The 15,862-nt window shown below is 31.0% G+C and overlaps 1 protein-coding gene across 4 annotated transcripts; it reads right to left on the bottom strand.

The window, feature by feature from the left end:
• Positions 1-294: 294 nt before the first annotated feature.
• Positions 295-2,530, bottom strand: LOC120172324. Of its 4 annotated transcripts, XR_005520952.1 has the most exons (4): positions 2,094-2,315; positions 777-1,033; positions 432-631; positions 295-390 (listed from the first exon to the last, which is right to left on the bottom strand). XR_005520952.1 is itself a non-coding variant. In XM_039179809.1 (3 exons), exons 2-3 carry the CDS (start codon positions 922-924, stop codon positions 495-497), a joined length of 285 nt encoding a protein of 94 aa, XP_039035740.1. In that variant the 5' UTR covers positions 925-1,033; positions 2,434-2,530; the 3' UTR covers positions 295-494. The 4 variants fall into 4 exon arrangements, 3 of the variants coding, with proteins under 3 accessions (XP_039035740.1, XP_039035738.1, XP_039035737.1); XM_039179809.1 differs by lacking the exon at positions 2,094-2,315 and adding an exon at positions 2,434-2,530 and having other exon boundaries at positions 295-631; XM_039179807.1 differs by having other exon boundaries at positions 295-631; positions 2,075-2,315.
• Between the last annotated feature and the right edge of the window lie 13,332 nt (positions 2,531-15,862).

Raw genomic sequence — 15,862 nt, 5'->3', positions numbered from 1 at the left:
TTAGGGTTCTTTGACATTAGGCCTAAAAAATACTAAACATATTTATTATTTTAACTTATATAGTTAAAATTATGATTTGATATATAAAAATGCTAAGAAAATATTGCTTTTAGCTTTTAAAATTAAAATCACTCAATTAGCTTCAAGTATCTAATTTTTTTTTATCATTTTAAACAAGTATATATTGACATTTCAATCTCTTTTTCAATGTAATGCCAACATTTTTTACATTCACGTTTTAAATAAAAAGAAATTCCAACCAAATCTTTTTAAGTACCCTTAAATGATATTGGATAATATAACTCAAAAGATGGTTTACTCTTGCAGCAAATGGCAGGAAAGCATACAAGAAGCAACCACTAGAGTGCTTATGATCCATGCACTACAAAACTGATAAACAAGGAGATAGCAAAGATCCCCCACAACCATACAAGAAACAAAAGGTAGTGTTACCGCACTGGTAAATCAATAGATTTCGACCCGCATTAGACACCTTACTTGTCGTATGCAGCTATATTTTGGGGTTCACATTCGGGGCTGAAAACTCGAACCAACAAAGCAGATGTTGAGCTGACAGACACAGCTCCACAGGCAGCCCATCGAAGACTTCTCGGAATGGTAATTCTAGGGCCTGCATCACCATTAAAAATAAGATGCAAAAGACGGCACAAGGAATATAACAAGAAACTAACATGGTGTTTATGCACATGGCAAGAAGACGGTAAGTTAGGTATATTTTTAATCTTTTCAAAATATACTTAAAGAGAGGAACAAACCATAATGCAATCTACAAAGAACCCAAAATCCTAAAGCTCCTCCAACAGTAAAAATCCCAGCTGTCTGTCTCATTAATCTGGAACAAGGCTTTGCATCTGATCTCATCAATTCACCATCTGACCAGCCAAGCATACGCCTCAACGCCATCTATCAACACTTCAATTCAGAGGTACAATCAACACTTCAATTCAAAGGTATCTAATGTTAATGTAAGCCACAAAATCCTCCTCTTCGCTTATTCTGTCTTAACTTCAACCTGTAACAAGTCAAATAGTAACCAAGGGATGAACACAATTTAGAGCATAAAAACAGTAACTGGGGTATGAACATAATTTGGAGCACTATGATGATATTCTTCAATTTAACAGCAATTGTAATTCTCGGCAATGCTGATAAAAACCCTTAACAAGAAAAAAAATAGAGGATCATTCAAAATATTAAAGCAACCAAAAGCAATGCATGTTATAATATGTTGAATACACCTTGTAAAATGAAATTTAAACAAAACCACATTGAAAAACATGAAAAGAAGTAAAACTAGTGACGAGCAATAAACTTTGAAGTAAAAATAAGAACTTGACAACCCCATTTAAAACCAGGGGAGAAGAAAAGGAATTGATTGACTTTGAAAAACAATAATACATTTGACTTTACCTTAGGGGTGACCAATCAGTCGGTTCAGTCAAGAAAAACCAAAATGCTACAAAATCGACTTTCTATTTTGCAAAAACTGAAAACAAACGACTTGAGGAGGAAAACTAACTTCAACAGATTGTCTTCATTGCAGTCAGTTCGGCTCAAGACAGACCAAATCCAAATTTTACTTTGGTTCAATTTTTGATGTGTTTACATGATGTGCATAAAGAATATCTTAACACCCTGTCTTTCTCAAATAGCCATTTAAATAACATTCTGTTTGAACTCTAAAACCCAAGTTTAGAATCATTCAAGCAGTGTAAAAAACATGTTCAAATAGCAACAAAAACAAGTAAAATTTTCACATTGTTCCAAGAAAATCCTATCACTGGAAATGCTTCACAAAGTCAGCATGTAAATTAAGACGTACTATTCTCAGATATAATGGAAAATCAAACAATCAGCTAATGTTTTTGTTCTAAGAATAACCTAATAATCGAAATGCTTTACACTTACAAATTAAAATTTATATCTAAACAAAAAAGAAAAACATTCACAGTACCTTATTCGGGAAAAAAAAGAAGCCAAACATGGAAACGAAGACTTAAAATACACATATCTAAAGGAAAATCAAGCAAATAACTTAATATATGCAATGAACCTAAGCGAAAACAAATGACCTGAATCACAATGAAAGGGAAACGAAGCTTAAAACACGGAAGTAAGCAAAAGAGGGAGACGGCGGCAAGACCAACTTTGATGGCTGAAAATGCGACTGAAACAGTTCAGACAGAGACAAGGTGGCTTCCAGCTGACTGAGAACCAAACCAAGAACGCAAGGTTTTTCAGCCAAAACGGAGCCGGGAACAGCCACGGAAAGATGTGTCAGTTACTGTTTAAGCGGGGCGCTGCCGCGTTGTGCAAGAGAGAAAACTTAAGCCCGATCTGCCGGGATGGGGTTCTAAGAGGCAGTTCTGAGGGCGTTGAAACAGACTGAGACTAGGAAGAGTAGAATCTTACCGGAAACGAAGTTAGGGAGTCGTTGAGTCCGCTAGATGCGGTGGTGGTGGTGGCAGTGGCGACCCAGGGGTTTGAACTTTGAAGGGAGAAGCGAAAGCACTATTGAAAATTTTTAAGGAAATTATAATACTTGAAGTAAAATGGGATTAAAATTAAAAAAAAAAGTTAACAGAGGTAAAAAAAATAAACCTACTCCAGTTCAAATAGAACAGTGATCAAAGGTATAGAATTCAGAAAGAAGAAAAATGGGCAAATGATAGGGAAATCGTTACGGTTTCAAGGTTTTCTAAAATCACACTAAGTTTTCATATTTTACAATTTAATCTTATATTTTTGAATCTTTGCAATTTAGTCTAGATCTCTAATTAAAAGTATAAAAAAAATTATATTATAAATTTAAGGCATGAGATTATAAAATTTTAAGGATCAAAATTAGATTTTTACTAAAAAATATAAAAAAATAAATTATATGAAAATTGAAAAGTTCTAGGGAGGCGATTGCTCTCCCCGTCCCTAGATCCACCCGTCTACATCTAGGTGTGTGAGCCAAGCTTTTTTTTTTGTTTCAAGAATTTAAGGATTAGATTATTAAAAAAGAATAATCACGCGAGTTAATTTAGAAAATGATTAGATCATAAATCAAGTGACTTCGGTGGTGCATGAATTTTTTTTTTGAGTTTCTGGATTCAAATACCATGAATGCCAGAGATATGAGTGTTTAATGTCAAATTTTTGAGAATTATCTTTAAAAAAATATTATATTATACTTATACCAAACTATAATTAAATGTTTTAAACTTTTATTTTTATTAAGAGTTAATTGTATCATATGTCCCCAAACTATAAGTCTCATTTTAAACTAATCCTTAAATTTTTTGAATATTTTAATTTAATACCCAAACTATAACCCTTATTCTAAATTAATCCTTAAACTTTTGAACATTCTAATTTCATCCCTAATTATAATCCTCTTTCTAAATTGGTCCCCAAACTTTTGAATATTCTAATTTCATGCCCAATTTCATCCAAATATGTAGTTTCAACCATACTTAAACATAAATTTTATTTTTTAAAACATATAATAATATAACTTGGCCTATTTATTTTAGGACCAATATAAATTGGCATAATGATTTTATTAACAAGGGATGGTATTAGTATATACATATAGTTTGGGATAAAATTAGAATGTTCAAAAAGTTTGAGGATCAATTTAAAATGAATGTTTTAGTTTGGCGATGAAAGTGAAATATTTAAAAGTTTGAGGACTAATTTAAAATGATAGTTATAGTATAAGGATGAAATTAAAATATTTAAAATAATAATCATACTTTGAGGACATGTTATACAGTTAACTATTTTATCAATGCTGATTTTTTCATTTGGGTTTGGTTTATTTATTGACGTGGTTTGGGTTTTATATAAAATGTGGTTTAGGTTTATAAGAGGTGTGCTGAGTTTAGTAAAGTATTATGTTGGTAAACTAATTGAATAGTCATTATATAATAGTTAAGTTTTATTCTAATTATTGAATAAAAAAATTTATCAATAGAATTATTTAACATGTAATAGTTAAATAAATTTATATAAATATTCTCATTTATTCACTATATCTATTTGTACAATAAATTAAATTTTCTAAAATAAGAAAATGAGGAAAAGTCTAAAAAACGATAGTTTAATTTAAGCTAAAAAAACAGTAATCTTGGGTGTAATCGAAAATGTGATAAAAAAACATAACATTTTAGGTTGAGTGCAACCTAAAATGTTAGTTTCTTCCTAACATTTTTATTGAACCAAAAATATTAAATTCTTCATAATATTTTAGGTTATTTTAGGTTGACAATTAAAAATATTATGTTTTTTGTAATATATTTAGTTCAACAAAAATAATATTAGAAAAAAAGTAACATTTTAGATTATGTCCGCTATAAAATATTAAAATTTTTATTGCATTTTTATTTACACTTAAAATCACTAATTTTAACTTTAAAATAGATTTTCGCATAGCAAATTCTCTCCAAAAACGAGGAATCGGAGAATAGAAGTGCTAAACCCAAGATAATAAGATAGGGTGTTAGTGCACTAATTTATGGGTCACGCCTATAACTTGATTAAAAATTGATAAGATAATTTTATTAACCATGATTTTATGGTTTAAATGTACATTTTTTTCCTAAAGTAGGTCATTTGTATCAAATTATTCTCTACAATATCTTTTAAGACGTTTTGTCCATTATAAATTAAATCATTATCGTTTTTGTCTCAAATCATTAACCCTATTTAAAATTAAAAAATAAATTATATATTTAATTACTCAACTATTTATATAGTTCCATTTTAGTCATCTATCTTTTTTTCAAAATCGTCACCAAACTTAAGTTTTTGTTCTGTTTTGATCTCTCAATTCGATTCACTTTATTTTTAAAAAATTTTAATACATAAGACTTCATTTATATCATTTGTATGCACTTAAAATTTTAATAAAATAAATACTAAATGTCCAATTGAAATATTATAAATATTTTATAAAACAAAAATATAAATGGATTATTATTCGTTTATAAATATATATGTTCCGTAAAATTTAAATATCATATTTTGAATATTTCATAGGTTTTTATTTTTATTTTTTATTTTTGTATATTTAAAATATTAATATAATGGATGTTTCAGCTAGGTTAAAACCCAAAGGCTCAGATTTTACTTTGATGGCAGTTTCCGAACTGTCTTCTTCAGCGGTTTCGTCCGACGCCTGTTCTTGCTCGATTAAGTGCTGATCGTGGAGTTACACAGCTTCACTGAAATGGGAATAATCTCTCCATATTCGTTGTAGTTTTTTTGAGTTTTTGTTTGGGGTGTTTATGTACAATGAGATGTGAATCCATAGCTGACTTCCCATTTTCATGGCCTAAAGCTAGTGAAATTTTTGATGTACAGACTAAACAAGAAAACTCGGTTCACGAATCAATCAAGAAGGAGAAAGAAAATGTGGTTTCATTGAACACAATTTGATGAGAAAGCAATTACAAAGGAAGCTAATAAAGATTTGAAAGTAAAGAAGAAAATGAAGAATTAGAAAAGATTGAGCTACCACTGACCGAAGAAGATGATGAAGATGTCGAATCGAATTGCCTCCAGAAAGCTGTGATCTCTTCGATGGACAATGGGTTTTGGATAAAAAAAAAAAAAAAAAAAAACACATCCTTTATACAAAGAAGATGAACGTAACGTGAGTTTCTTACAGCATAAGTGACTCGCATGAGAAATGGAAGGAAAGATTCTTTGTATCAGAACTAGAGATGGCGGCCTAGAGATTGTAATCTACCAAAGTAGGAATAAAAAATAAAGAATATTCAAAAACAAAAAATAAAAAGCTATCAAATATTTAAAATTCTATATTCAAATTTTACCAAACACATATATTTACAAATATATATAATATTTTAATGTAACATTTAATATTTTTATTAAAAATTTCAAGTACGAACAACTTAATATGTTATTTATTATTTGCATTATAATATTATTATTATAAATTAAATTTATGTGTCAAGTAAAAAATATGTGATATAAATAAATTCTTATAAATTTAAAATTTAAAAATAAATTGAATTGAATTGGGTGTCTAAAATGAAATAAAAGCTTTAATTTAGTGATGGTTTTGAAAAACAATAGTTGGGTGACCAAAATAGAACCATAACTAGTTGATTGACTAAATATAAAATTTACTCTCGTGTTTTTAATAGAGTTAACCATTTGTGACAAACGAATTAATGGTTTAAACTCCAGAGGACAAAATGTCTCAAAAAAATATTTTAAGGAACAACTCAATACAAATGACATACTTTAAGAGACAAATGTGCATTTAAGCATTATTTATTACTGAAAATTAGAGAAAGTGAAAATGAGATGGATAAATTCAAATTTATGTCCAATAGGATAAGAAAGGGAAAACTTAACCAATAACCGCTAAGCCAATTCTAGTACTTGATTAAGAAATGTACTATTAATCTAGGGTAGTTAATATACTATTAATACAATATTATATAATATAATATTTTTATTATAACGATCAGAGGCAGTCCTAATTATTTTCTGGTTCGGGACGAAAATAAATTGGGTCCTAAATCATTTTTTTAAGAAATATTTAATATGAAAATTTTAACATAATTTTTTAATAAATTAAACAAATAATAATAATTCATTGTCATCTCACAAATGTCAAGAACATATTTAAGCATACAAATACTTATGAATAGTTTTCGAGCATTTCTTAATGTAAAATCATTGATGATAGTGTCAGCATTAATGATTTCCAACATATTTTTCTTAATACATAACATAGCTAGTCCATTCAGTGTTTCTTGTGATATTGTTGACCTCAAGTAATTTTTCAATAATTTCAACTTTGAAAAATTTATTTTTGTGGATGCTACTGTCAACGACATTATTAATAGGATTTGAGAAGTAATTGAAACATTAGTATAACAATGCACCTTTAATAAACTAAAATATTTCAAGTGTTGACATGAACACATTTGTCAAAGTCAATTGCAACACTTTCATTTAAAAAAAAAGTATTTGCATCAACATCTGATAAACTATTATCAGAAAAAATAATCTTTGTTGTGAAAATAGTCTAAACGAAGCAATAAGAAGAACATTAAGAAAAAGAGATATAAGAATAAGGAGAGAGAACTATATTATTATCTCAACCTGAGTTGTGTACAATGTTTCCTAGCCATAAGTAGTAGATGTAATATACAACTCTAATGTCAATGGATATTAGAGATCTAATATTAATGTATACCAATATCTTTATCTTATAGATACATATATACATCCACATAAATAAATATTAATAATACTTCCTCTTGGATGTCTATAAAGATAATGTACCTTGTTAAAACCTTACTAAGATAAAAAGCAGGTGGAAAAAATCTTAATGAAAAAAAGAGTACACATGTCTTTAATATGCATGACATGTTGTCTCACTAAAAACCTTACCAGAAAAACTCATGAGACAAAACCTGGTTAACAAAAAAAAGAGTACAACACATATTTACCCCGTCATGATAATATCACATAAGATCTTTGAGTATTACAACTAAATCTTGAATACAATCTTCAAATATTCGATCTTTTCAAATTACGACTTGAACATATTCATCAAATATTTACATTAGTCTTCTTTTGAAGATCGTGAGGAAGGAAACTTTAGAAAACATGTTTCCTTTTATGTATCATCCTTCAATTGATCTAATTTAAGTACTTGATATATAGGTTGAGACAAAACTTGATTTCAAGATTATTTCTCTCAAATATTCTTTTAAACAATCAATAATATTCTTTTAAACAATTAAGGTACTTTTGAAACTCTTCAGAAATTCTATTTTAAAGCCATATAAGAGTTCCAATTCAAAGTATACAATAATTATAGTAATTTGATATTGATGTCTTTATAAATACATACTAGCAAGTAGGTTCATATCGATTCGGATATACTATACACACTTAGATCGATTTATTTCATCTAAATATTTAAGCAAATATATTTGTACAATTTTTTAGGAAATTTCAAATTCTTGTTGCATTTTAGTCATTTAAGGATAAATATCACTATATAGGAATCCACAAATCATTAGACATATTATAAAGTTTTTATCACTGCTAGAGTAATAAAGTGATTACATCCACCACAAAAAATCTTCAATCTTCAATTCCTACTTTATATCTTATGAATACTCATTTATACCACATTTGCATTATACCTTCATGTGTTTTGGACTATTTGTCTATATTTTGAAAATTGATTTAACTTTATTTGAATGTCTTTTTGTTTTGGCCAATCATTTTTACATCTATACTTCTAGATAGATTTGAATTCAAGATCCTTATTTTATTTTTTACTTCTATGGAAATATTTTTTGAAAATTCGTTGTCAACAACTTTTCTATTTTGGTTTCATTCTTTTCTCGTAATGACATAACTTATCAAGACCCCTTCATTATTTCCAAATTTCATTTTCAGGTACCTGAAACTCTTCTAGAGTTGTATTAGTAGTTACGTCTTGGGTCTCTTTAAGAGCACCCACTATGCTATATGACCATATTATACTACTTTTCATTTATGATAATTTTAACCTTCGAAACCAATTCAACTATCATGCTTCGGGCATGGTTTAAATTCATGTGTTCTAACATGTTATCCTTCTAGAATTTTAATTCAAATTTAGAGCACTTTTAACTAGTATATGATGCTTGATTACTCTCATTAGGTTAGTAGCTATTTCTAGCATTTAACTTGTAATTAATTATCTTACGAACTTCTGGTTCACATCACTACGTACGATGATCAAAATAAAATGATAATTCATATAACTTTTTTCACTCAGTTGTGTATTTTGTCCTCCGATGAAAAAATAATTGTAATACCCCAAATATCGGATCGGTGACCATAGTAAAATAATTTAAAATTAGGTGGGTTAAAGTGAGTAAAATTGAAAAGTATAAGGAATGATTTAAGAAATTATGGTTGAGACTTATTAGTAAGAATAAAAGAATGGAGGGGAAAATTGGTCCTTTAGAAGAAATGAATTTAATATTAATCTAAAATGGGGCTATTAAATAAAAATGAATAGGATAAATTAAGGGATAAGTCTGAAAGTTCTCTCCTCTTCTTTTTCCTCATATCCCGAGCTCCATAGCAAAGTTAAAGCTTTAATTAGTTGGTTTTTCCTTTCGTGTTTATGTTGGTTTTGAACCTTAAGTAATATAGACGTTTAAGGATGATTAAAACTAAGAGATAAAGGTTTTATATGAGATTTCATAAAATGGGTTTTTAAATGATTTGATGAAATATGGTTGGTTATGGAAGATTTAAGGCATTTTTGACTTGTCAAAGAAGTAAATAAAATATTAGAAGCCTTGGATGTGATTAAAAACATGTTGGAAAAAGTAGTGTGATTCATGCTTTGGAGTGTTCTTTAGAGAATTTGGATGTTATAGGAAGATTAATGAAGGAAAGTTAGTTGGGTTAAGTGATGTTAAGTTTAAGGGTATTATTGAAGGTAAGAGAAAGAGAATTTAAAGAAAATTGGGTAACATTCGAGCTAAAAATTTGAAAAATCTGGATAAGGGTATCGGTACTAGAAGAACAATATCTATACTGGAATAACAATATCGATACTACAGGTTTATATTTTGGGAAATACGATGAATAATATCGATACTGCTGCAAGTAGTATCAATACTACTATGGGTATCGATACTAATATGATGGTATCGATACCATGGATTCCAGAATGCAGAAATGGTATCGGTACTGAAGGGAGTATCAATTCCATAATATAGAAGTATCGATACCATAGAAGGGGTACCGATACTAAGCAACCTGAAATTTTAGGTTAGGATGAACTTAAATAGAATTCGAGAAAAATAGTACATTTGAGTATTATTAATGTGTATAAATGTTAGAAAGTAAACTTACATTTGTATTGTATGTGTGATTATGGATGCTTGTGTAGTTCGTAATCAAGCTCTCGAGTCAAGCAAACAAAAAGGTAAAGATAAAGTCGTCGATTAGTTGGATTTACATTTTGGGTATAATAGCGAGGCAGACCAGGTGAATGCATTTATTATGTACTTATATGTTATGATAGTCATAGATGCATTTTGCTTAATGTATGTATTGCATTTATTGAATGACACTGTTTGTGCAACTTAAGAAATTCATAATAAGTTTATGAATTTCCATATTGGCACTGTGTGTGCAACTTAAGAAATTCATAATAAGTTTCTGAATTTCCGTATTGGCACTATGTGTGCAACTTAAAAAAATTATAATAAGTTTATGAATTTCCGTATTGGTACCATGTTTGCAACCCCACGTAATTCATAATGAGTTTGTGAATTACCGTATTGGCAATGCGTGTGCAAACCATAGAATTTATAATTAATTGTAATAGGCAATTGGTATTTGAATTGTTATAATATACCCGTGTTTAGAATTTACCTTATTGTTATGTCTCAATAAGTGATTATTTAGCGTGTGTTAATTTCAAGCGTAGGTATTAATACGAGCGGAGTAAGGAGTGCCACTAACATCATAAATCAAGGGTCGCCTCATCAGTAAATGCACGACATCTATGTCTACTTTTGATATTGTTAGCTGACATGTAATAGAATTATGAAAATGCTCTGGAAAAAATATTTGACTTATGAAGATGTAAAATTTTAGTATGCTCGAACTTTAATATTTATTTATGTACTATAAGTTAATGAAAAGTTTTATAATTATTAAACTTAATGTTTTAAGATTTGAAAATAAAATTTTTTAATGGTTTTTCAAAAGTGGAAAGTTTTCAAAGTTATGTAACATATGTGACTCGCGTACAAAAATGTATACGGGAAATGGGTGTTACATTTATTGGTATTAGAGCTACAGGTTTAGCCAATTCTCGGTTGAAACCGAGTGTATTTTACTATAGAAAAGGGTTTTACATGCCACTAAGATGTCAATGTTTCTTATATGGTTTAGTTATAATATGATTGATGTCACTCCTCAACAACTTAAATGTTATCATTATGATATGGTTTATTTATAATATGATGAATATTGATTTATTGTTAAATGACGTTATACTAATGCAGGAAAATCTTCAATGCTCAGATTCAGAAAAGTTGGACAGAGCTGTATCGTTACTCCGAGGATTAGCTCGGGTGTGGTGGAAAAACACCACAATGTATGATTTAGCGTGTGTTAATTTCAAGCGTATGTATTAATATGAGCGGAGTAAGGAGTGTCACTGACATCACAAATCAAGGGTCGCCTCATCAGTAACTGTACGACGTCTATGTCTAATTTTGATATTGTTAGCTGGCATGTAATAGAATTATGAAAATGCTCTGGAAAAAAATATTTAACTTACGATGATTTAAAATTTTAATATGCTCGAACTTTAATATTTGTTTATGTACTATAAGTTAATGAAAATTTTTATAATTACTAAACTTAATGTTTTAAGATTTGAAAACAAAAATTTTAATGGTTTTTCAAAAGTGGAAAGTTTTAAAAGTCATGTAACATATGTGACTCGTGTACCGAAACGTATACGGGAAATGAGTGTTATATTTATTGGTATTAGATCTACAGTTTATCCGATTCTGGACCGAAACCGGGTGTATTTTACTATAAAAAAGGGTTTTACATGCCACTAAGATGTCATGGTTTCTGATATGGTTTAGTTATAATATGATTGATGTCACTCCTCACTAACTTAAATGTTATCATTATGATATGGTTTAGTTATAATATGATGGATGCTGATTTATTGTTAAATGATGTTATATTAATGCTGGAAAGTCTTCAATGCTCAGATTCAAAAAAGTTAGATGGAGTTGTATCGTTACTCCGAGGATCAGCTCGGGTGTGGTGGATAAACACTAGAATGTATGCACCACCTGAGCAAGTGACATGATAATTCTTTCAAGATGAGTTTAAGAACAAGTATATTGGGGAAAAATTTATGAGGGAGATGCTACTAAAGTTTCTTAATATGAAACAAGGCGATCGAACAGTACATGAGTACAAGGTTAAGTATAATAAGCTGATTCATTTTGCTACTGAGACAGTTCCCAATGACAAGGCTCGACGTGATTGGTTCATTGAAGGTTTTAGGCCAAAGTTGAAAGAGATGATGTTGGCTTTAAACTTACCCAACTTGCAAGAAGTTATCAACTAAGCTAAGGCCATTGAAAGAGCTCAAGAGGAGACTCTAGTAGTGGAGCAGGATATGTAGACGGGAAAAAGAGTTGAAATGTCTTCAACTTCCCATTATGCTAAGAGAGGCAAGGGTTCGAGTTCTTGATATAATAATAGATGGTTATGTTGTAACTTCCCATAAGAATAGTCAATCACATTCCTATACTGTTAGCTTGGGTAGAGCGTTTGGAGAACAAAATACTCCATGTCAGACATGTAACAAGTCGCACCGGGGAGTATATAGATTGCTCTCTGGTGCTTGTTTCCATTGTGGTGAAACTGGTCATTATGCTTGAAATTGTCTAAAGAGATCTGGAGATAGATCAGTGCAAAACGAGAGATCAGTAGCAGCATCTAGTAGAAGCAGAGGAAGAGAAAGATCCGGTAGTCAATCTGAGTCAAAGCAGTGATAAGAGACTCGGGAAGTAGCCCGAATTTATAATATTAATACTATTGAAGATCGAAATGACCTAGAGATTTTAACAGGTATATTCCATCTTTTTGATGAACCTGTATTTGTTTTGATTGACCCTAGTTCTACACACTCTTATATTAGTACAAAGTTGGTTAGAGCTAGAGGAATTCCTTTAGAACCAATTTTTAGTGAAATGATAGCGGTAAACCCTATGGGTCATAGTGCAAGGGTAACTTGGGTATGTAGAAAATGTCTGATCAAGATTCAAGGGATTGTGTTTCCCGTAAACTTAATGAAGTTTCCTTTTGACGAATTTGAAGTTATTTTGGGCATGGATTGATTGTCTCCACATCATGGATGGGTTGATTATCGCAAGAAGCGATTATTCTTGAAGGATACAGAAGACTCCAAAATAGTAGTGATCGGCGAAAAAGCGAAATCACCATCCAATGTGATATTAGCCATGACTACAAAGAAAATGATGTCAAAGGGATGCTTAGAATTTCTAGTTAATTTGATAGACACTCGAGTACTAGAAGTGATATTAAACGATATCCCAACGGTTAAGGAGTTTCCAGAGGTTTTTCTGGAAGAATTACCGGGTTTACCTCCAGACCGTAAGGTGAAATTCGATATTGAGGTTTACCCGGGTACTGAACCAACTTCTATGGCTCCATATCGAATGGGTCCAACAGAGTTAAGAGAATTAAAAGCCCAATTGCAAGAGCTACTTGATGAGGGATTTATCAGACCAAGTATTTCTCCTTAGGGAGCACCTGTGCTATTTGTGAAAAAGAATGGCGGGTCATGCGGTTATGTATTGACTATCGTCAGCTAAATAAGGTAACCATAAAGAATAAACATCATGTTTCGAAGATTGATGATCTATTCGATCAATTGAAATGAGTAATAGTGTTCTCTTTGATAGACCTGAGGTCGAGATACCACCAATTAAAGATAAAAGAGGATGATATTTCAAAAATCACTTTTCGGACTCGATATGGGCACTATGAATTTGTGGTGATGCCATTTGGATTGACTAATGCTCCTGCATCATTTATGGACTTGATGAATCTAGTATTCCAACCTAATTTGGATCAATTCATGGTGGTATTTATAGATGATATTTTGGTGTATTTCAAATCAAAAGAAGAACATGATGATCATCTTTGGGTAGCTCTTTATATACTTCGAGAAAAGAAGTTGTATGCCAAATTGTCCAAGTATGAATATTGGCTAGCTGAGATTGCTTTCCTTAGCATATAGTCTCCGTAGAAGGCATAAGAGTTGATCCCAAAAAGATACAAGTTATAGTGGATTGGAAACCCTCAAAGAATGTTTTTAAAGTTCAGAGTTTCTTGGGGCTTGTTGGTTATTATAGGTGGTTTGTGAAGAACTTTTCAATGTTGGCTTTGCCACTAACTAAATTGTTGAGGAAAGACGTGCCTTTTTTTTGTTGGAGAAATGTCAAGAAAGTTTTGAAATGTGAGAGAGGATTGTAATAGAGGAACCAGTGCTTGTACAACCCGAGTCGAGTAAAGAATATGTCATTTTTAGCGATGCACCCCATAATGAACTGGATGTGTGCTGATGCAAGAAGGGAAATATGTGGCTTATGCCTCAAGACAGCTGAAGAATCATGAGAGAAATTACCCGACAAATGACTTGGAATTGGCAGTAGTCATGTTCGCTTTGAAGATTTGGCATCATTATTTATACGGTGAGCGGTGTCATATTTATACATATCACAAGAGTTTAAAGTACTTTTTGACTAAAAAAGAACTGAATTTAAGACAGAGAAGATGGATCGAGATTTTAAAAGATTATGATTTGATCATCAATTTTCATCCCGAAAAGGCTAATTTGGTAGCAGATGCACTTAGCCGAAAGACTTTTACCGCTTTACGGGATTTGGATGCGCATATGTCTTTAAAAGAAGAGGGTGCCTTCATTGCTGAACTTAAGTTAAAGTCGATGCTTTTGGATCGGGTAAAAGAGCTACAAGGTCAAGATGAGAAATGCATGGTGAAAATAGCACAAGTAGAAAATGAATATGTCACAGACATCAAAATGAGGGCCGATGCATGTTTATATTATCATAGAAGACTTTGCATTCCTGATAATGATAAACTGAAGAACGATATTCTTTCGAAGGCACATTATAGTCATTTGACGATGCATCCAGGCGGGAATAAGATGTATTAGGATTTAAAGAGGCGTTATTGGTGGTCTGACATGAAAATAGTTGTATCAGAGTTTGTTGCAAAATGTTTGACATGTCAGCAAGTGAAAGCTGAACATGAAGTGCCATCCAGATTGCTACAACCGATATCCATTCCTGAGTGGAAGTGGGAACGAGTTATAATAAATTTTGTTTCGGGGCTAACTTTGTCACCAGGTAAAAAAGACTCAATATGGGTAATTGTAGACAGATTAACTAAGATAGCTCACTTTACTCCAGTTAGGGTAGATTACACAATGGATAAATATGCAGAATTGTATATAAAAGATATAGTTCGGCTGCATGGAGTGCTTACATCGATAGTTTTCGATCGAGTCCCAAGGTTTACTTCAAGATTCTGTAAGTCTTTACATAAGGCATTGGGTACTTGATTGAATTTCAGCACAACTTTTCATTCACAAACAGATGGGTAGACAGAACGAAATATTCAGGTAATGGAGGATATACTAAGGGCATGTGTGATTGAATTCAAAGGATCATGGGAAAGGTATTTGCCTTTAGTGGAATTTGCTTATAACAATAGTTACTAATTGAGTATTAAGATGGCTCCGTATGTAGCCTTGTACGGGAGAAGGTGTATAACACCTTTAAATTGGTTTGAATTAAAAGATCGAGACCTGGTTGGCCTGAATTTAATGAAAGAAATGGAAGATAAAGTGAAAGTTATCCAAGATAATCTTAAGATAGCTTCCGATCGACAAAAGTATTATGCTGATCTGAAGGGAAAAGAGATTGAATATTAGATGGGAGATAAGTTATTTCTGAAACTATCACCTTGGAAGAAAGTATTATAGTTCAATCGTAAAGGAAAGCTGAGTCCAAGATTCATTGGACCATATGAGATTTTCAGAAGGGTCGAACTAGTAGCATATCAATTAGCTTTGCCTCCTAATATGGAAAAGATCCATAATGTTTTTAACGTGTCGATGCTCAGAAGGTACCGATCAGATCCATCCCATATTATCACACCAGAGGAAATAGAGATCCAACCAGATCTGACTTACGAG

Source organism: Hibiscus syriacus, unplaced genomic scaffold (assembly GCF_006381635.1).
Source record: "Hibiscus syriacus cultivar Baekdansim isolate YM2019G1 unplaced genomic scaffold, ASM638163v2 tig00111848_pilon, whole genome shotgun sequence".
NCBI lineage: Eukaryota > Viridiplantae > Streptophyta > Magnoliopsida > Malvales > Malvaceae > Hibiscus > Hibiscus syriacus.
The sequence above is the reverse complement of the archived record's forward strand: the minus strand, read 5'-3'. Positions and strand labels throughout refer to the sequence as shown.

Coding starts and splice junctions, on each gene's coding strand:
- LOC120172324 (XM_039179809.1), bottom strand. CDS start 924: ATGGCGTTGAGGCGTATGCTTGGCTGGTCAGATGGTGAATTGATGAGA. Junction 632..776: donor TCTTTGTAGATTGCATTATG/GTTTGTTCCTCT, acceptor ATGGTGATGCAG/GCCCTAGAATTACCATTCCG.